The sequence below is a fragment of the Labeo rohita genome, chromosome 11 (assembly GCF_022985175.1).
Source record: "Labeo rohita strain BAU-BD-2019 chromosome 11, IGBB_LRoh.1.0, whole genome shotgun sequence".
In the NCBI taxonomy this organism is placed as follows: Eukaryota; Metazoa; Chordata; class Actinopteri; order Cypriniformes; family Cyprinidae; genus Labeo; species Labeo rohita.
The window spans coordinates 5,200,634-5,221,349 of NC_066879.1; the positions used below are offsets into that span (position 1 = coordinate 5,200,634).

The following is a 20,716-nucleotide window of genomic DNA, read 5'->3' on the forward strand; positions in this document are numbered from 1 at the left end:
GCGTCCAGCGGATAGTCTCCAAAACGGCACTCCGTTGATGCGGTGGAGACGAATTGTTGAATAAAATCGTTATTTTTTTTCTTTGCGTACAAAAAAGTATTCTCGTCGTTTCATAAAATTCAAATTGAACCACTGATGGCAGATGGACTATTTTGACGACGTCTTTCATACTTTTCTGGGTCTTGACAGTGGTGTTTACCTGGCAGCCAATGGGACAGTGACAAGCCTCCCGGTTTTCATCCAAAATATCTTAACTTGTCTTCCGAAGACGAACAAAGCTTTTATGGGTTTGGAACGACATGGGGGTAGGTGATTAGTGTCAATTTTCATTTTGGGGTGGAGTAACCCTTTAACTATTATAAATGACATAAAATTTTATTTTCATCATATAAAAATAAAACTACTACTACTACACACTGAATACTTGGCAAATGAGTGCTTAACTGTCTTGAAGGAGTAGTTGTTTACCCAAAAATGAAAATTTGCTGAAAATATACCCACTTTCAGGCCATCCAAGATTGAAAGAATAGATTTGGAGAAACTTAACATTACTAACAGATCCTCTGCTAACTGCAATGAATGGGTGCCGTCAGAATGAGACTCCAAACAGCTGATAAAAACATCACAACAATCCGCACAACTCCAGTAAAACAATTACCGTCTTCCGAAGTGAAAAGCTGCATGTTTGTAATTAACAAATCCATCATTAAAAAGATTTTAACTTAAAACCATTGGTGCTGAATAAAAGTCCTCTTTCAAAAATATTGCTTTCTCTGGTTAAAGTCATCTAGTCTGAATCAGGAGAGAAATATGCACAGATTAAACACCGGTTGCAAGCGAAAACTGTTTTAAACAACCACGTTGGTGTATTTTGATGTGAAAGGAGCCTTATTATGGATTATAGTCTTGTATTTTGTAGTTAAAATACCTTAATGGATTTGTTTCTTACACAGTTTTTCACTTCAGAAGACGTTAATTGATAGACTGGAGTCGTTTGGATTATTGTGACCCATTCACTTGCTTAGGATCCATTTTTAAGCAAGATTTTAATTAAGAAACATCATTTACATCTTGGATGGCCTGAGGGTGGGTACATTTTCAGCAGTTTTCATTTTTGAGTGAACTACTACTTTATCAAACATTTTTAAGCATGTCAAGGTGCATTTTGAATCTTTAGGCAGCTTTGAACATGCTGAAAAACACTGTAATTGTGTTTAAGTCCTTGGTTTCTTGGGGGAACCCGTTCCCAGCAGCCACTGCTGGAGAGGCCCAGCTGGCTTGGTTTTCTTCTCAGCGGCAAGATTTTCTTCAGGTGCTTTAGCCGAAGTATCTTCATCAGGATTCTTCCTCTTAACTGGCGAGGCAGTTTTCAGCCAGCTTATCATCATTTTACTGCTGGCTGTAGGTTGAACGGTCTGGACAGGACAAAAGGCGGCGGGTCAGTATTTGAATCAAGAAAAATATCTATTAAAGGATTAGTTCACTACTAAGTCTCATCCAAGATGTTCATGTCTTTCTTTCTTAAGTGAAAAAGAAAATAAGGTTTTTGAGGAAAACATTCCAGGATTTTTCTCCATATAGTGGACTTTAGAATGGGTTAAAGGTCCAAACTACAGTTTCAATGCAGCTTCAAAGGCCTTTTTGTCCGTAGCGACAAAAGGGAACACAAAATCCTTTATTTGGAGGAAATAAACTAAATGTTAGTACAGTTATGCAATTTTTTTGTATTTTAGTATGTTTTAGTCGTATTTCAGTATGTGGGGTAAAATTCTGTAATGTGGTCTCGACCAAAATATTACTGTCACTACTGAAACATTGGATGTTTTGTTAAAAATAAAGTATACTGAATTATCAACTAAGATGTTATGATAGTTTTTGGTTCAATGTGTATTCAAACTAATGAATCCTTAACTTAGAAATCAGTGTGATCAACTTTTTGCCTTTGGACTGGATTCAAAATTCAACAAATCTCATAAATCACACTTAAAATATTTTTAAAATTGTATTGTCATTGATGTACCTCTGAAAATATTTTAATAAAATAGAAAAAATATATATTTATAAGGAAGTTGTAAACAAACCTTTAATAGGTATTCCAAAATATTTATGAAAATACAATATTAACTGCACAATTACTTGAAATGTGTACCTTGGAAATTATACAATTTGCACACATACAAAAATTGTGGGGAAAAATGTTTCTGACTTTAACCAATTTTGCAGAATGGCCCATATATAACATAAAAATTGTGTTTTAAGTGCATTTCTTTTCTAAAAATCGCCAAAGTTTCACCTTCTTAACTGTGGGGTCTACAGGCTGCAGACACTCTGGGGAGTTGTTGCGGGAATTGTTGACGAATGAGGAGACGGGGTGAAAGGTCAAGGAAGACTTTGGCTGCAGTAATTTCATGGCTTCTAGTGACTTCACTTCTCCAAAGTCCAACCACCGTCTGACTTCGTCCTCACCGTCCAGCACAGCTGGCATCCTGTCACACAACACATTAACTTAAAGTTAATTTCAGACACCGTTTCAACATTAAAACTCCATGAATCATCATAATTATGTGCTCAACCTGTTATGGATGCTTTGTATATCTGGAGAGGCGTCTACGGTAATAACAGTGTAAGTGTACAGCGTCTCTCCACCGCTAGGTGGAGTCCAGGAGTCAAAGAGCCCTGCTATTGTCAGCAGACGCCACCCTGTCCAGTCAATGTCGTCCTGATCACTCTGTCGACAAGTGGAGGAATAAACAGATGAGTAAGACCAACCTAAGTTAACAAATTTACTACTTAAGACTGTCAGAAAAGGGTTACCTCTCCTTGGTCCAATTTTTGGTCACTTTCTGTTTTCAGTGTATTTTGTTGACTAGGCACTTGACCTCCTTGGCTCTGAGGAAAGTAAATGAAGAAAGGCTGTTTCTCTTTCTCCATTCGCCTCCATTCATAGAAGCCGTCAGCTAGGATGACACAGCGCTGTCCTTTCAGAAAAGGATCCTGTACAAGAAGTTTCCAGCAACAAGTCAAACGTCTGTCCACAGAAACTATTTATTAGAGACATTTGATGTTAAATACATAACAGAGCGCCACCCTGCCTGCCCACTTTTTTTTCATAAGCTATTAACCAAACTATCCAGCATATTCTGTCTATTTAACTGCTCGTGTAGAATGAATGAGGATGTCTTATGTACCTTGTAAGATTTCTTTTGTAGCAGGCTCTCACTGCGACAGTTAGAGGTGCTGTACTGCATCTTACTAGGGTCATTCTCTCTGAACCACGCCGGGACGAGACCCCAGCGCATCGCTGCCAACACACACTCATCTACTGGGGAATCCTACAGGAAGTGATTCATTAAACAGCTGTTCTTCAGAGACAAAAGTTGTGCATATATTTGTTGACATACCTTGTTGAAGTGCTTGTTGGACAGCAGTACGGGGCTGAAGGACTGAGGACTCTTGTTGTATGAGGGCCGGTATTTGTCAGTGTCTCCGTCCTTCCATTGGGGCCTGCGCCGTTGTCCCGTCCGGTCTCGATAGCGAGCCGCACGACTCAGCTCATTCGGCGCAAGAGTGCAAGCTGTTCTCCCGCACATTCTGGCACATGCCAAACCTGCGTGACATCAAATTAGGCAATATATTTACTTAATGCTTTAAATTTTTATCATGCTGTGATTTTGCGTTTTTGTTTAAAAAAAAACAACAATACAAACGCTGGAATTTTTTTCTATAAAAATTATATTATACATTTACTCACATTTTAATAATTTTTATCCACAAATGTAAATAGGTTTCACAAAAAAACTACTTTTGGTTATTTTAAAATGAATTAGTTCATTACTGTACATTACAGAAAATACTTATATCTTCAATTTCTTTTGAATGGTTCATTTAGAATGAGCAACATTTATGCTATTTGATTATCAAGATGCTGATATAACGTTGCATATTTGTATATTTTCCTTTTTGTTGTTCTTTTTATTAATATTCTCATGTTTAGCTTAATATTTGAATTGGTGTTTTTTATGGTTAGCTTTAGCTGTGTTTGTTGTTCAAAAACAAAACAAGCAAAACATTTGCTTATCGCAAAATTATTTAAGTTATCAAAACACTTTCTAAATGCACCGGTGCTGCATTTCTGCCAATCGGTTCCTTCAATCGCTCTTTCGAACGATTCAGTGATTCTTTTGCGTCATTACGTAAAACGTCTTCGCGCGGTTTCTGGCGTTCCAGGAAATTGTCTCTTTTCTTGACTTTGAGAGTTTCTATCATTTTTCCTCTAATCATCCGTTACTGTTAGCTCATCGAACGGTTCTCAGTTTTTCTAAAAAAAAATCGGTTACAAGACGGTTCTCTGTTCAATGATTTATTGACTTGACAAACGATTCATTTCACTCCGTCTCGTGAATCGATTCGACTCGCATGAATGATTCTTTCGCGAAGCAGCAGCTGTCAGCACGTAAAAACTTGAGCAACATCACCGTTTTCAAGCTTTAACTTCTTAAGAGGTTGCACGCAAAAAATCTTACCTCAAATCTTATTTCTACAGGTAAAGCGGCAACAGAGACTGTTACAGTTAGTTGCATGCAACGGTTTCTGCACACCCAGTTTGCGTCTTCATAACTTGCGAACACGATATAGATGCACTAAAAGATAATACAGTCTAAGTACATAAAGTTGTAAAGTACATTCTCACCAGTGAAGAACAAGTCCTTGCTCTGAGGTAAAGGATGTAAGAGCAGAGAGAGCAACGAATGAGACCCTCACCAAACGAGTGCATAAACACAAAATAACGCCCTCTGGCAGCCAGCGACAGTATTTCTAGGACCCTCTTTTTCGTGACAGCGCCATCTAGAAAAGACCGGATTCAAACATCAAACAAACAGATGCATAGACTAGATCCATGGATCCTTCTTTTTTTTTTTTTTTTTTTTTTTTTTTACAAATAATAACAAATAGATAAAGCTGCTTGTAATTGTAAAGTTGCTGTGAAATGTTATGGTGGATATTGTCTTTGTATTGTCTTAAATTGTTAAGACAATCAAGAATTTCCTACAGAATTACTGTTTGTTCCATCAACAAGCTAAGCATGCAGTCCTACTGTGAAATTACCCAATCTTAAAAAAACCCAAAACCAAACACACAAGTTTGAGCTGACCTGGACATCTAAATCCACAATCACACACAGACACACACAAATCTGCTTAACTAACCATATTTTTATTATATACCTTTTATTATTTCTTAGACAAAATGCCATATGTCTTTTGTGAAATTGAAATATGTGAAATAAGTCAACTGAATTTAAATTTTAAAACAAATTCCAAATCCAGTGTATAAATTATACAAATAAAATAAATCTTTAAACAAATTAATGCTTTGCGTTTATTTTAATTATTTTAAATTTTATTTTTATTTATTTATTTAATTTCATTTATTATTTTTTAATGCAGATTGTGCACACTCCCGGGGACAATTTTGCCCATATTTACCAACACAAATTAGATTTGTTCAGTTTAATTTGTTAATTTAATTTATTTAATTAATTTTTTTTATTTTATTTTATTTATTATTATTTTTATTTATTTATTTATTTATTTATTTTTAATGCAGATCTTGCACACTCCCGGGGACAATTTTGCCCATATCTCTTATCTGGCTAGTTCAAAATGCCATCCAACACATATTTGATTTGTTCGGTTTAATTTATTAATTTAATTTAATTTAATTTAATTTATTTTAATTAAATATTTAATATAATTTTAATATAATTTAATATTTTTTATTTAATTTTTTATTTGATTTAATTTTTAATTTATTTTTTTTTCCATGCAGATCTTGCACACTACCAGGGACAATTTTGCCACCGAAGAATTTCAGAATTTCATTTCTAAGCACCAGTCTTTGTTTCGACCATTCTCAGCCTCAAATGTCATTAAAAAGGGGGAAACGAGAAAAATGCAACATTACTATACAATATATTTTAGGTGGAACCTGTACAGTATTTCAAGAAATGCATCCATTTTGTCTTCACACTTTGAAAAATAACTCAATATATTTATGTTTTGCACAGCTAAATATAGCTGGACGTGAATGAGACCGGAAGCTAGACCCCTAAAATTTACAAATGGTTTTGTTTGCTCTTACAGGAAAAATAAGGTGGATACTACACCCAGAAGTCACCATATTTTTAAAGATTTAGATTCATAGAAAAGAGATAAGAATGAGCTACCTCTTTTCCAGTTTTCCCAAAAGAGCTTTAATTTAAAATAATAAATGATATTTCTGTCATGACTACTCTCTGAGGGCTGCTGCAGAATAACCCCCATAGCATACATGAATCACCTCGTAGCAGATCTATACAGGTGGAGCTGGGGAAGGTGGAGGGTTTTTGAAGCATGCAGCAAAAACTGCTACATCTAGCACTAGTCATACATTTGAATGTTGAGCAATGAGCTCATTGGCTACTGATACAGGAGAGAACCAATCAGCTGTGCCATGTGATGATGTCATTAGGTCAGATTAAGTTAGACCTATCACGATTGCACCATCTAGAGTTTCATGCCATTAGATCTAAATTTGTCTAAATTATTCATTTATCAAAATTTTATTTTTATTTTCAAACACACACATACATGCAACCACACTGTGATGGCTTAGAAGGTGTTTACAAAATGTCAGATACATACAAACTAAATTCAACATGGACTGAAATGACAACAACATATATAATTTTACAAACGTGATGTTTCCATGTACAATACCTTTATAAAAGCTTTCTTTCCATCATATAAAAACGCAAAATACTGTGTTATTGCTCTATCCCATTAAGTAACAAACACTATCAACACTATGACAATAGCTTTAAAGAAATAGTTTATTATGTTAATCAGCTGCATGTGGGAACTATACAGAAAGGCAACAACAAAAAGGTAAACTTAAGGTGCCGCACTTCTGGCATCAACAATATTAAGTCAGTGGCACTTGAAACCCATTGTGTCAAACACCTATTTATTACAACTAGTCACGTCAGGTCTTACTCTGGCTAGAGAGTAACCAAAACATATGAACATTACACAACATTTTCATGTAGCTCAAGTTGTCTTTGAAGTTGAAGTTGAAGTTGTCTTTATGAAGTGTCCATAGCCAACATACATATAAAAGAAAACACCACATAATAGCTGCCGGTCATATTTATCCATCTAAGAGTTTGAGAATGCTTTCTCTCTCTTTCAAGGCTTTCCAAGCCTGATCTTTCTCTTTTTTGGTTGGAGTGCGTTTCTTTTGCCTGGCTGCCATGATGCGACGGAAGGCCTCCATGACCTCGTTATCAGCAACTCGAACCCGCTGTCGAAGTTCCTGTTTTCGCATCTCTTCCCGTGCCAGCCTACATGAACAGGGTGAAAAGTAAAAGGTGACTTTCCCAAACTAACATCAAACCTGGTATTTCATCACCTGGTTTACAGTTCTCAAAGATGTCATCTAACTAAAATCATAACATCAGACTGCTCTCTCTAACTCTTTGAAAGATTACAGGCTTATTTTCCCGAGCTAGACTTCGTCTTGTGCTGACGGCAGTTTTGATCGGGATCTGAGGCTCTTTCGGTGAGACTCACTTGAGCAGTTCCTGTTTGCGTGAGCGGTTGTGGGCGGTCAGCGCTTTGAGTTCAGCCTGTCTTTTCTGCAGCTCAGCCAGTACCTCGTCTTCAGACTCTCCTCCGACACCTTGCCTTTCATCAGAGTCCAGCAGCCCCTGAGATACCAGCTCCTCTCTTATACGAGCCTCCAGAGAGCGTGTGTGAGGCACACTGGGAGCAACAAAACAAGAGAACATAAAAAAAATATATAAAATAAAAAACTAAACCGAGTTTTTATCTATTTTGTTTTCTCTGCCTCCGAAACAACTTTCCTTTATGGATGATGTCACCCAGGCCATGGAGTCTACTTTAACCAACAGCTACATATTTAGTTTTTTAACATTCATAACATTAAGAAATGTTTCTTGAAAAAACTAAATATTTACCTGAAAGCTTTACCCTGGCTACGAGGTGATGTACCAGCCCCATCATCCTTGCCTGGAATATCTGGAATAGGGGAATCCTCCATAGGGGATATGATGTTTTCCTACATGCATGAAAAAGGACATGATTAAAACATAATGCACAATATACAGTTTCATGCAAAAGTTTGGGAACCCCTTGCAGAATCTGTGAAAATGTGAATAATTTTAACAAAATAAGAGAGAGCATACAAAACGCATGTTGTTTTTTTATTTAGTACTGTCCTGAGTAAGATATTTTACATAAAGATGTTTTTCATATAGTCCAAAAGACAAAACAATAGCTGAAATTATTGAAATAACCTCATACAAAAGTTTGGGGACCCTTGGTTCTTAATACCGTGTGTGGTTACCTGGATGATCTATGACAACTATGTTTTTGTGATGGTTGTTCATGAGTCTCTTGTTTGTTCTTCAAAAAAAATCCTCCAGGTCCTGTAGATTCTTCAATTTTCCAGTGTCTTTCGCATTTTGAGATGCATCTTTTTATACTGACATTTGAGGGACACAACACAACTATTAAAAAGGTTCAAACACTCACTGATGCTTCAGAAGGAAACACGATGCATAACGAGCCAGGGGGTGAAAACTTTTGAACAGGATGTCTAAATTTTTCTTATTTTGTTGACATATTTTTTTTTTCCATTTAATACTGTTCCCTTCAGAAGCAACAGAAGATACTTGCATGATTCTGGGAAGACAAATTAAGTACAATTTGCCTTGATCTTTAAATTCGAACCTTTTGTGTTTGAATTCCTCAACTGACCACAGTGTGAAAAGAAGAAACTCAAAATCATAGTCACTGCTGGAAAGGGCTCAAATATACAAAAGATGTTGGAAAACTGAAGAATCTGTAGGACCTGGAGGATTTTTCTGAAGAACAGTGCTCAGTTTAACTGTTAAGAACAAACAAGGGACTCATGAACAACCATCACAAAAACAAACAAAAAAAAAAAACAGTCGTAGATCATCCAGGTAACCGCACACAGTATTAAGAACCAAGGGTTCCCAAATTTTGAAGGGGGTTATTTTAATAATTTCAGCTATTTTTTGGTCTAGTGGACTATATGTACATATTTTATGTAAAATATCTTACTCAGGACAGTACTAAGTTAAAAATAGCATGCATTTTGTATGATCTTTCTCATTTTGTTAAAATTATTCACATTTTCACAGATTCTGCAGGGGGTTCCCAAACTTCTTAGTTTACCAAATCATTAGTTACTGACCTCAACGAGTGCTTGTAGAAGCCGCTGAGTAAGAGGTCCAAAAGGACAGCCGTCCTCTGGAGGTTCATGCTGAGACTCTGATTTCTTCAGTAGAGCATCTACATCTACACAAACCAGAATTAAGAATAGACACAACAAAACAAGACCATGGAATCAAGATGCATTTTAAATGACATCGTTACCTTTAGCATCCAGTTCAGAAAGAGGACCCATCATGCTTTTTTTCTTGTCGTTAGCTCTTGCCCCCTCTCTTTGCTCCTCTAACAGATCCTCCTGAGCCCAGCGTTGAGAATAGTGCTTTCCGAGAGCTGGGATCTGCCAAGAAAACAACAGTGAGTGCTTAGAAGTGAAAAACCAACAAAAAGGCATTTAACGTGATTTCTCTGAATACAAAATCAGTTGAAGAAAGCAAATAGAAAGCTGAGATAATGAACTGGGTTCTAAAAGATCTTCACCTTGTAGTATTCAGCTTCATCTTCAGGGGGTTTGAGCAGCTCTTCCAGAACTCTGATCTCTTCATTTGTGATGTCTGCACAGTAAGGCTCCACCGAGGCCCAGAATCTGTTTTACACACATATATAACCATAAAACGACACTATCATTCAAAGTTTGTGATCTGTAACATTTTTTTAAATGTTTTTAAGTCTCTTATGCTCAACATAACTCTATTTAAGTGATCAAAAGTACAGTAAAAAATATTAACATTTTATAGTATGTCAAAAACCTAATTCTATTTGAATATATTTTACAATGTAATTTATTCATGTGACAACAAAGCTGAATAGTAGCAGCCATAACTCTTATGTTATGTTATGACATAAGTTTTTAGTGTCAATCCTTTTTATTCTTATTATCAATGCTGAAAACAGCTGTGTAGCTTGTATTTAATAGTAATATTAATTATACTTATATGTAATATTACTTATTAATACTTGTTACAGGATTATTTGATAAATATAACGCATCTTATCTTTTGTAAATTATTGTACAAATTTATTTACTGACATTTTTAAGTGCATAAATTAAGTGCATTTAATTGCTGAACAAAATTTCAGGTTTGGATCTGTGTTTAAATATATTACATACAAAAACTTTGGCTGAATATTCATAATGTAATATGCCTCCTCTGGAATGAATAATGCATTAAATGATGCATGAAATGAAAAAGTATTGATATTTAATTTAAACAATTTCATTTAATATCCAGGGGTTCTGCAGGGGAAAAGTAGTATGAAATATGGTGGTAAAAATCTAACTTGTTTCTTATAAAAAAAAATAAATCTGGTCTTTATTTTTATAAATACATAAGAAGTGGAAGTGAAAACTTTTTAATTTAAAGATCAGGGTAAACTGAACTTATTTTGTCTTTTGAGAAACATGTAAGTATTCTTCTGAAAAAAATATATTCAGGCAAAATAAAAATAATTTACACATCTTCAATCTGTTCAAAAGTTTACACCCCCGGTTCTTAATGGATATTTTTTTTTTTAGTCTGGAGCATCAGTGAGCATTTGAATCTTCTGTACTAGATGCGTATGAGTCCCTCAGTTGTCCTCAGTGTGAAAAGATGGATCTCATAATCATACAGCCATTGTTGGAAAGGGTTAAAATACGCAAATGATGCTGGAAAACCAAAGAATTTGTGGGACCTGAAGGGTTTTTCTGAAGAACAGCAGGCAGTTTAACTGTTCAGGACAAACAAGGGACTCATGAACAACTATCACTACACAAAAACAAAAAACAAAAGCTCAACTATTATTTTCTCTTGTGGACTATATCTATATCTATCTATCTATCTCTCTCTCTCTCTCTCTATACATATATATATATATATATATATATATAAACAAACGTCTTTTATGTGAAATATCTAATTTAGGTCAGCATCAAATAAAAAAATAACACGCATTTGATCCATATGATCCCTTCTTATTTTGGTAAAATAATTAACATTTTGCAGACACTGTACCACAACAGTACATTATTAATCACAGACAAAACATTCAGTTTCAACAAACCTGTTGGGAGCATCATTTTTAGGGTTGCGGGGTATATCTTGGGGGTCCACATCAAATTCAAAGTCTTGGACCTTGGTCTGTATGTTCTTAGACTTCGGTCTACCTGGTCCAGGTCCGGGACCATGACTTCCTTTTCCATCAAGCTTCGGTTTTTTAGGCTTGGAATGGCGAGAAGAAGCTGCGAGATCTGGATCCTTCCCTAATTTCAGAAACCTTTTGTCCCCTTTTTTGTCCTGCCAGTCTGTAAGGATCTGTTTTAAAGAGTAAACGTAAATCACTTTGGTCATGGTGAATAAGTCTCAGAAAGGCAAATATAAAAACACTACTCGCCTGTCTCTGTTCTTCCAGTGCTCTGAGACGTCGACTCGCAGAGGAGAGGAGTGTTTCCAGCTCCAGCTGAAGCGTGTCGAGCTCTTCGATGCCAATGCCATCGTCTTCTGAGCGGCTGAGCACTGCTGTGTAGCGTGGACACACTTTCACATGGTCCACAGGTTTGAAGTCATAGTACTTCAGAGGTGGACAGTCCTTTAGTTCACTCATCTTCACATTAACAGAAACTTATATCTGAAAAGAAGGTATAAAAAAGGGTTGAAATCTTTACCACTAATGGATAACACAAACTGTAAATGATTTTGGACAGGTGGTAAAAGCATGATTGTAAACAGTTCCACAGAGAGATAATGCAAGCAAACCCAGAATGGATGAAATGCTGTAGATGTTATTCATAAAGTTAATAGTTGAAAATGTAAATATTTTATGCATTGCATCTCTGTCATTTCATTCATTCTGTTATGTAATACTGACCTCTATATGAAATACCAGTGTGAGATAATGAGCAGACACTGTAAGCTAACGGCTACATGCTAATTCAGCTGCATGCTGTTCAAACCACAGGAAACCGGTTGTAACACTTTATCATTACATGCATATATAACTTGCAATGAAAAGAAGTATCTCGAGATTAAATAAAGTGTACGAACAGAACGATTAACAGAATTTCCACAAGTCATTTATTCATAAAATATCATTGTTTACCTCCGGTGGAGAGGGCATCCATTACTGACTAAACCATTATCTCAGCATGGGGGGTGAACAGCTGGCCGAGGTTTTAATAACAAGAATGTGTATTACAAGAGCTTCAATATGGTCAACCTATGCTTTATTAACAAATTTAACCAATACCAATGTACTATTTCAAACTCTCATTTTAGTATCAGATAAATATTAGTAGTTAACATCCACAACGTAACACCGCAACGTTTGGAATAGTACATTCCAGTCTGAAGCGCGTCCAAACAGTATAATTAAAGATTATTTATTTTTAGAGACTCATGCACTGTTTAATACCACTGAAAAGTTAGTGTTTATTTCAACACAGTGATTTTTTTAGATAATAACCTTTTTGAATACAAGCTATTTGACCGTCGTGTTATTTGCCATATAAGGAAGAAAAAGCGAATATAGGTAAGATTGCCACTGGGCTTGACCGTAAATACAGGGATAGATGTGAAATATTAACCGTCGTTTTGATGTTTCCATATTTTTTCTCACAATTAATCGCTTGTAATAAAAACATAAGAACTTGGTTTTGTATAATAATGTATTTATTTATATACCATTCACTTGTACACCTGTAAATCATGAGCACATGATAAACAAAGTTGCACTTCTAATAGGTATATTACGGGAGAGTGAGAACGCAATGGAGGCGTGTTTTCTCATTTCCAGGCGTGGCGTGCGGACTTCCGTCTTCCTCCACAGACCTCATATAAAATGGTAAGAGATTTACATTTTTTAAAGTTGCTAAGATTGTTTTTTTATTATAGTTCGAGCAATTAAATGACACAGTTAACCGCGTTTGAGTAAACCATTTGCATGCGGTCAGCGCATTGCTCTTTGGTTTATTTGATCGAGTGATGTTAGTCTGACTAGATTCATGCTAGCTGGCTAACGTCAGTGATTTTACAGGCAAAACCTATTTTTGAAAGATTAAACGCAATAAATGCACATTACACTGAAGTGTTTAATAAACGACACATGTTTAATTCGTTTAGAAAAGCCAGTAGTTGTTAATAAGTGATATTCAGGCAAACGATTGACACTGTACCCTAATGACTGACACCAGCGCAATGGAATAGCTAAGCATAAAACCGCTGTTCCACTGAGTGACAATCGCATTTCTGTGTGTTTATGATTACTGTAAGACAACTTTAAGGGCGCTTAAGTTATAGAATGAGCTGTTGCTTAATTTAATATTCTCCTTTTTATTATTTAGACTGCTACATTGCGACCCTACCTGAATGCGGTGCGCGCCACTCTTCAAGCAGCCCTGTGTTTGGAGAACTTCTCCTCACAGGTGGTGGAGAGACACAACAAGCCTGAGGTGGAGGTTAGGTGAGGAAATCACTCCTTAAGCCCACATCCTTCTTATATGATGCATTTTAATTTATAAACATGCAATGTATGTCTTTCAATACAGGAGCAGCAAAGAGCTTCTGTTGCAGCCTGTGGTCATAAGCCGCAATGACAAGGAGAAGGTCCTGATTGAGGGATCCATAAACTCAGTGAGAGTCAGCATCGCTGTCAAACAGGTAAGAATTTTAGGATGAACCGCATTTGATCAATGTTTTTCTTGCTGTCGTTGTCTGATATACATGTTTTTTTAGGCTGATGAGATCGAGAAGATCCTGTGCCATAAATTTATGAGGTTCATGATGATGCGAGCAGAGAACTTCTTCATCCTGCGGAGGAAACCTGTTGAGGTAAAGTCTTTTGTGAAGAACAAACAAGGGATGTAGAAGTATGTAGTTCATTAAATGAAATGTGCATTAGCTATGGGAAAAACAAAGGTTTTTGAAACTAAATCTGTGTAAAAATAAAAATAGTGTAAATGCAAACCCAAACATACATAAAAACATATTTTACAAACCGATTTCAAATATTTGTTGAATGTGTTAATGATTAAATGCAAATAACAATTTTATTTTAATTATTTTTATTCATTTTATTCAGTTTTGTTTTATGGAGAGCTTGCTTAATCAGGCTAATAAGTGACTAATATCTACAACTCTTTTATTTAAAAAAATGTGTCATTAAAATGTCTACTAATTTATAAAATGGATCAAAGATTAGGTAAAAAAACAACAAAAAAAAAAAAAAAACACACAAACTACCTGTCAAAAGTTTTTTTTTTTTTTTTTTTTTTTTTTAATGATATATATATATATATTTTTTTTAAGAAAGTCTTTTCTGCTCATCAAGCCTGCATTTATTTGATCCAAAGCACAGCAAAACTGATTTTTTTTTTTAATATTTTATAACTGCTGAGTAGAATTTTTATCAAGTTTCTTTGAATAGAAAGTTCAGAAGAATAGTATTTATCTGAAATAGAAATCTTTTGTAACATAAATGTCTTTATCATCACTTTTGATGAATTTAAAGCCTCCTTGCTAAATAAAAGTATTAATTTCTATAATCTCCAAAAAAAAAAAAAAAAATACTGACTCTAAGCTTTTGAATAGTGTATATTGTTACAAAAGCTTTTTATTTCAGATTAATGCTGATCTTTGAATCATTTTATTCATCAGAGAATCTTGGAAAAAAATGTACTCAACTGTTTTAAATACTGATGATGATAATAATAATAACAACAAATGTTTTTTTTGAAGAGCAAATCAGCATATTAGAATGATTTCAGAAGGATCATGTGACACTGAAGACTCGAGTTATGATGCTGAAAATTTAGCTTTGATCACAAGGATTAAATTACATTTTGAAATATATTCAAATAGAAAATAGTTATTTTAAACAGTAAAAATATTTTAACGTTTTACTGTTTTTGCTGTACTTTGGATCATATAAATGCAGGCTTGGTGAGCAGAAGACACTTTTTTAAAAAACATTAAAAATCTTACTGTTCAAAAACTTTTGACTGGTAGAGTAGATACTGCTTCATGGGTTCACAGAGATCATCGGCCTCTAGTTATGATGTAACAAAGCCTTGTTAAATAAAATCATGTGACTTTGGCAGTTTGGTACATGTTCTGAATCACTGGTTTAAAGAAAAAGATTCACAAAAAATACAAAAGGCTTTTGAAATGGGTGCCATCACTAACAATTTTTTGTAGGACTCCAGGGAAAAAAATGCATGTTTATATCTGATAAATCTTGCATTTGAAATGCATATATGAATGATGTTGTGCATGTAAAGCAGCTAAACCAGGGGTGACGAACGCCGGTCCTGGAGAGCCGCAGTCTTGCACAGTTCAGCTCCAACCCTAATTAAAACTCACCTGCTTGTTGCTTTCTAGTAACACTTCAGTCCTTGAATAGCTTGTTCAGGTGCGTTTGATTAGGGTTGAAGCAAAACTACGCAGGGCTGTGGCTCTCCAGGACCGACGTTTGTCACCCCTGAGCTAAACTATTAACAAGATTAACATGTTTTATCATTTCCTCTTTTGTGCTTTTTAGGGCTATGACATCAGCTTCCTCATTACCAACTTCCACACAGAACAGATGTACAAACACAAGCTGGTGGACTTTGTTATCCATTTCATGGAGGAGATCGACAAGGAGATCAGCGAGATGAAGCTGTCAGTCAACGCTCGGGCTCGAATTGTCGCAGAGGAATTCCTCAAAAATGTATGTATTTTTACAGACATGTTTAGTTGAATGGAAAATGTCGTTTTTTTAAATTTGACTCTTTTTATATATATTTTTTTTTAGTTCTGAGGATCCTTGTCTACATTCCTAATACCCATCAGAGATTGGTGTTGCTTCGGTTCTTGCGGACGAAAACATTCAAAGTTTTTTAAATCTCCACAGAGCAAAGGGGAAAGAGTTGATTAGTTAGCAACCAAGCAAGAAGATCTACAGGAACAACTGGCCAGTCCTGCAGAACCATATGCACTCCCCTTTGCCTTCTGTTCAAGGTGCTCCTTGTGCCCATGGATATTAACAAATGTACATTTAGTCAAGAATTTATTACTCTTGTTTTCTGTTGCTAGAAAAAAAAAAAAAACACAGTCAAGGCAGGTCCTTAAAAGTATTACCTGTAATTAATATTGATGGGCACAGGAATCTTGTTGTTGGACTGTAGTTTTTTTTCCTGTTGTCTTTTATATACATGTACTCACATGCTTTCATTTTTGTTACAATAAAAAAAAAAAGAATCAATTAAATGTTAAAGAGATCTTGAGGAAAATGGGTGTTTATATTTTGGCACTGTCAATCTCCAATATTATAGCTATACAAACACATGCATAAAACATAACAATAAATTCAATAAAAATATACTGTGCTTTCTTTACCTCCTGGAATTATATTTATTTGTCATGTAGTTTTTACTCTTTTGATTGTCTTTTCTATCCACTTATATAAATTGATCCTTATGCAGTTTTAGTTCTTATTTATCAGCTTTTTTTCTGATACATTACCATCTGAAACATGTATTGAACACTGCCAGGTCAATTGTGTTACTCATGCATTCTGTGCATAAAATTTGATGAGAATCATAAAGCTAGACTGAGTACAGAAGTGGATATTGATCTCAAGATGCTTAGCAATCAATAGAAAAGTGCTTTCGTGATCCATCATTTTGAGCATTATGACTTCAAGAGGTGGGTAACAATGGAAAGTTTTGTCGATGAACTGTAATCGGACTGTGATCATGGTTTGTTGTTGTGTTAATTGCACTAGAGAGTACATCAGAACTGCACAATCATTCATCTCAAGATGAATAAAATGTTAAAAGATGGTTTAAATTTACAAGAAATATGAAAATGTCTTTCTGCGCTGCTCCACAAAGCAGTCGGGCTTGTTGAATTGAGTTAAAGTTAGACAGAATGATTTGTTGATTTTATGGTTAGGAGAATTCACTGTTGTTTACTGAAAACTTTAATAGATAACTGTTAGACTACAGTGAAGCATAAAGCAATCAAGCAATCCGCCACCGTTTTGTGTTCCTTTGTTGCTGCTCTGAACAAAAGTACATTTTTTATGGATAGTCTGGGGAATAGCCAGGGCTATAAATGCATGTAGATTGTGTGATAACACCTTGCAAACCAGCAGTCAGTAAGGCCAGTGTGATGTAATCAGGGGTATGTGTATTTATTACACCAGCCATCAGCCATTTACTATCCATGAAGACAGGTAGTGCAGTGTTTTTTTGGACTCCTAAAAAGAAACTATGCATTAATCATGGTGTGTTTAAGTCCACCTTAAAAAACAAAAACCAAAAAAAAAAAAAAAAACACGTATACAAAATTAGAAAAATAAAAAACACAGCCATAAGCAGCAATTACCGAGAGTCAAGCACTTTCAGACATTGAAGCACATATGGAAAAAGACATTATGTAGCAAGCCTGTAACCACCTTAAATCAATTATTTAAAAAAGCATTTTTGGCAAATCCAGGTAATTTACCTTAGGAATATTACGTTTTTTAACGTTTATGACTATTACAGTGCCAGCTGTGGTCTGATCTCCTTAAAACTCTGCACGCTTGTTTAGAATCACCTGTCGCATGTGCTTAGCAGGTTTTGTGAAGTTTTGAGTTTTCCTTTAGGCTTTAAAGGTTTTATAGGCTTCTAAACGACCCCGTTATAGCTTCCCAAAGGGTAAATTTCAAATTTTGTTTTGATAATTATTGACCTAGAGAGTTATTTACCATAGAATTGTTCTTTAGCTGCTGTGTTTTTTTCCAGATTGAGTGAAAACCTAGGTTTGCAAGTAGTTTTAACAAATTATTTGATTGACAGCAGTGGTTCTATACGCAAAGTTGTCTAGAAAAAGGAGTTCTATCATATAATGCGAATATCGCATGTTTGTGAAAAAAAACGTGCAATGTACAAACATTTACAGCTTTGAAAATGTGATATCGCCCCCAGCGGCCGATTTCTTTTAAATTTCTCACAGACCTTTGGGGCCATGTGTCAAACAGGCCCACTGAGTTTCGTTCCGATCGACCACCATTAAGCTTGTCTAATAGGAGCTCAATGTTCAGTGTTTTTTTTTTTTTTTTTTTTGAGATATGCAAATGTCCTTATAGACACTGGCACTTTGGACCAAAACCGTACAAAGAGATTTTCATGTTGATAGGACAAATGGTTGCATAAGTATAGCCATTTTTATGTTTTTTTCCCTCTGACTGCTAATAAGTGTTCTGAGTTTGGTGAAGATCTCTTATTCTGTTCAGGAGTTATAGGCATTTTGCTAAAAGTGGCCCTGCCCCTTTCGAACGTTTTGGCGCCCTTTTGCAATAGTGAGTCAAAAGTTAAACTTTTTTTTTGATAATTATTGATATTCAGAGAATCTTCCTGCATTGGTTTGGTTCCGATCAGGCGAGAAACCTAGGACTAGTTTGCAAAAGTAGGTTTTTCAAAAAATTCAAAATACCCAAAAAGTGCTATGCTTTTGAACCCTTAAAAATGGGCAGTGAGTTTTTATTTTTTTTGTAATTCAAATGTCAAGGTGCTGTACACTAAGTCGTTATATATATATATATATATATATATATATATATATATAACAAGTAGTAGTAAAGCAGTTTTGTCTCCAAATATCAGAACAATTGAAAACGTGACATTACAGTCCAATAATTATCATCTAATATCATCTAATTATCTATATAAAAAAAAAGAAAGAAAAGCAAAAAAAAGAAAAGAAAAAAAATCCAAAAAATATAGAGATATCATTTTTGTTATTATTGCACACCCCTACCTTTGGAAGCAAGCCGCCGTTAAACCTCAAAGAAGAAAAAGCGGGAAATGTTCGGGTCGAACGTGACGTGAGTAGCCCCACAGGAATCCATTGTTGCTATTCAAATTCTTCGCGCCAAATATTCTCGTTTGTTGTGACAGGCCCTTGGGTTTTGTGACACTTCTTCTTTCCTATTCTGTGGCACAGACTCACTACACAAAGAATCCTGCCAAGAGATTCAGCACAGTCACAGCAGGATGCCACGTCCTTGTGAGTCTGTCACGCACAAACACATAATAGCATTCCATGTTGGTTGACAATGCATTATTATTACACTGTTCAAATATCATGTCTGCACTTATGAAGGTCAAGGTAAAACTGCTTTCATATCAGTGCAAAGAGATCCAACTGACCCCACAGCAATTCACACGGAGGATTAATGTAGGCCTTAGTGAAAGACTTCACATGCAGGTGGTTTTGGTGGGCAGCTTGTTTTTGTACTTTTGAGTGGGTTAAAAGGCACTGTAGATCTGGGGCCATGAAAACAACCCCTAGAATAAAAGACTAAGCTGACTTCACCTAAATGAGTTAAATTTATTTATTTATACAAATGAAATAAATATTTTGAGATTTAATAATTATTGAAATAAATGGCTTTAAAAATAATTAATCATTTAACAAATTTTAAAATTAATAACATCTGGCTTTCATCTTATGATTACTGGCTCTGTTATCTAATGTGGTATTAGCATGTGAAAGGGTTATTTGTGTTTTTAATGGTTGGCGTGTGTTGGTCTGCGAGCTTAAAGTAATGCAAAGCATTGTGATTAGTTTTTTTCTAAATGCACGGCTCTGGCCAAGGCTTTGGTGTTTGTAAGTCAATACGCCATTGCAGGCTTTTAAAAGTCACCCACGTCTTGCACACATGCCTTCACTACAGATGCCATCACGTACATCCTGTCCTTTACAGTTAGCTTTTGCAGTCCATTTAAATGCCTTTTTCTCCAGCAACTGTGGAGGCGTCTTTGGACAGTGTTATGCCAAAATAATAATTCTTGCCCTTTTGAAACCTAAATTTATCTCAGCAGATTCAAAATAATGAGTGCTATGATTTAGAGAAGGCTGATTCTTTCTTATTCCCCGACTACTCCCTGCTCTCAAATCTGTATTACTGTATTGTTAAGTGTGTGTGCCTATTAACATATTTTGGGACAATTGTGAAAATGCAAAAGGTTTTCTGTTAGGGTGTTAGGGTATAGTCCTTATAACTAACTAGTTATACATGATAATACATAGTAATAATATAATGCAATAGCCATATATGGATAGCTAAGTACACACATATGTAAAGTGCATACTTCATAAGTATCCATTTACACTCCCAGTCAAAAGCTTACATAGTATATTTCTTCTCAAAATATGAATCTTATTGATTGATTGTATTGGGTGACATGAACCGGACTGCAAAGGAAAACAGAAAGTAAGTGTATATACAGGAATATAAAACATATAGGAACTCAATACTTCAATTGAAATACAAACATTAGACAACAGAGGGCGCGAAATAACCACAGATGCACTGTTGGATAGATATACAATACACACTTAAAAATAAAGGTTCCAAAAGGGTGTTTTTGTAGAGATGTCATAGAAGAACCATTTCTAAAAGATTTAAATTCCTTTTAAAAATTAAATAATTTAATAATTAATTAATAATAA

General features: G+C 35.1%; 3 protein-coding genes across 4 annotated transcripts; 1 reads left to right on the plus strand and 2 right to left on the minus strand.

Annotated features, from left to right (window-relative positions):
* Positions 1-323: 323 nt before the first annotated feature.
* On the minus strand, positions 324-4,789 carry hmces (5-hydroxymethylcytosine binding, ES cell specific). Its single transcript, XM_051123138.1, has 7 exons — positions 4,691-4,789; positions 3,402-3,607; positions 3,189-3,332; positions 2,815-2,994; positions 2,574-2,728; positions 2,294-2,486; positions 324-1,415 (listed from the first exon to the last, which is right to left on the minus strand). Exons 2-7 carry the CDS (start codon positions 3,588-3,590, stop codon positions 1,215-1,217), a joined length of 1,062 nt encoding a protein of 353 aa, XP_050979095.1. The 5' UTR covers positions 3,591-3,607; positions 4,691-4,789; the 3' UTR covers positions 324-1,214.
* A 1,819-nt stretch (positions 4,790-6,608) lies between these two features.
* tada3l (transcriptional adaptor 3 (NGG1 homolog, yeast)-like) lies at positions 6,609-12,373 on the minus strand. Of its 2 annotated transcripts, none has more exons than XM_051123137.1 (9): positions 12,336-12,373; positions 11,631-11,864; positions 11,301-11,551; positions 9,738-9,843; positions 9,465-9,597; positions 9,283-9,386; positions 8,018-8,118; positions 7,611-7,802; positions 6,609-7,381 (listed from the first exon to the last, which is right to left on the minus strand). In XM_051123137.1, the coding sequence occupies exons 2-9, from the start codon at positions 11,838-11,840 to the stop codon at positions 7,189-7,191; spliced, it is 1,290 nt and encodes a 429-aa protein (XP_050979094.1). In that variant the 5' UTR covers positions 11,841-11,864; positions 12,336-12,373; the 3' UTR covers positions 6,609-7,188. The 2 variants fall into 2 exon arrangements, with proteins under 2 accessions (XP_050979094.1, XP_050979092.1); XM_051123135.1 differs by lacking the exon at positions 12,336-12,373 and adding an exon at positions 12,105-12,319.
* Positions 12,374-12,979: 606 nt separating this feature from the next.
* Positions 12,980-16,608, plus strand: arpc4l (actin related protein 2/3 complex, subunit 4, like). Its single transcript, XM_051123141.1, has 6 exons — positions 12,980-13,076; positions 13,576-13,694; positions 13,780-13,891; positions 13,967-14,062; positions 15,771-15,941; positions 16,026-16,608. The coding sequence occupies exons 1-6, from the start codon at positions 13,074-13,076 to the stop codon at positions 16,029-16,031; spliced, it is 507 nt and encodes a 168-aa protein (XP_050979098.1). The 5' UTR covers positions 12,980-13,073; the 3' UTR covers positions 16,032-16,608.
* Positions 16,609-20,716: the final 4,108 nt, after the last annotated feature.

What these genes read in the sequence shown, in the direction of transcription:
- hmces (XM_051123138.1), bottom strand. Translation starts at nt 3,590, where the DNA reads ATGTGCGGGAGAACAGCTTGCACTCTTGCGCCGAATGAGCTGAGTCGT. An exon ending in TACAAAAGAAATCTTACAAG is followed by an intron (nt 2,995 to 3,188) that starts GTACATAAGACA and finishes CTTCTTGTACAG; the next exon opens with GATCCTTTTCTGAAAGGACA. An exon ending in AAAAATTGGACCAAGGAGAG is followed by an intron (nt 2,729 to 2,814) that starts GTAACCCTTTTC and finishes ACTTGTCGACAG; the next exon opens with AGTGATCAGGACGACATTGA.
- tada3l (XM_051123137.1), bottom strand. Translation starts at nt 11,840, where the DNA reads ATGAGTGAACTAAAGGACTGTCCACCTCTGAAGTACTATGACTTCAAA. An exon ending in AGCCAGGGTAAAGCTTTCAG is followed by an intron (nt 7,803 to 8,017) that starts GTAAATATTTAG and finishes TGTTGCTCCCAG; the next exon opens with TGTGCCTCACACACGCTCTC. An exon ending in CGCAAACAGGAACTGCTCAA is followed by an intron (nt 7,382 to 7,610) that starts GTGAGTCTCACC and finishes CTGTTCATGTAG; the next exon opens with GCTGGCACGGGAAGAGATGC.
- arpc4l (XM_051123141.1), top strand. An exon ending in AAGCCTGAGGTGGAGGTTAG is followed by an intron (nt 13,695 to 13,779) that starts GTGAGGAAATCA and finishes CTTTCAATACAG; the next exon opens with GAGCAGCAAAGAGCTTCTGT. An exon ending in TGCGGAGGAAACCTGTTGAG is followed by an intron (nt 14,063 to 15,770) that starts GTAAAGTCTTTT and finishes TGTGCTTTTTAG; the next exon opens with GGCTATGACATCAGCTTCCT.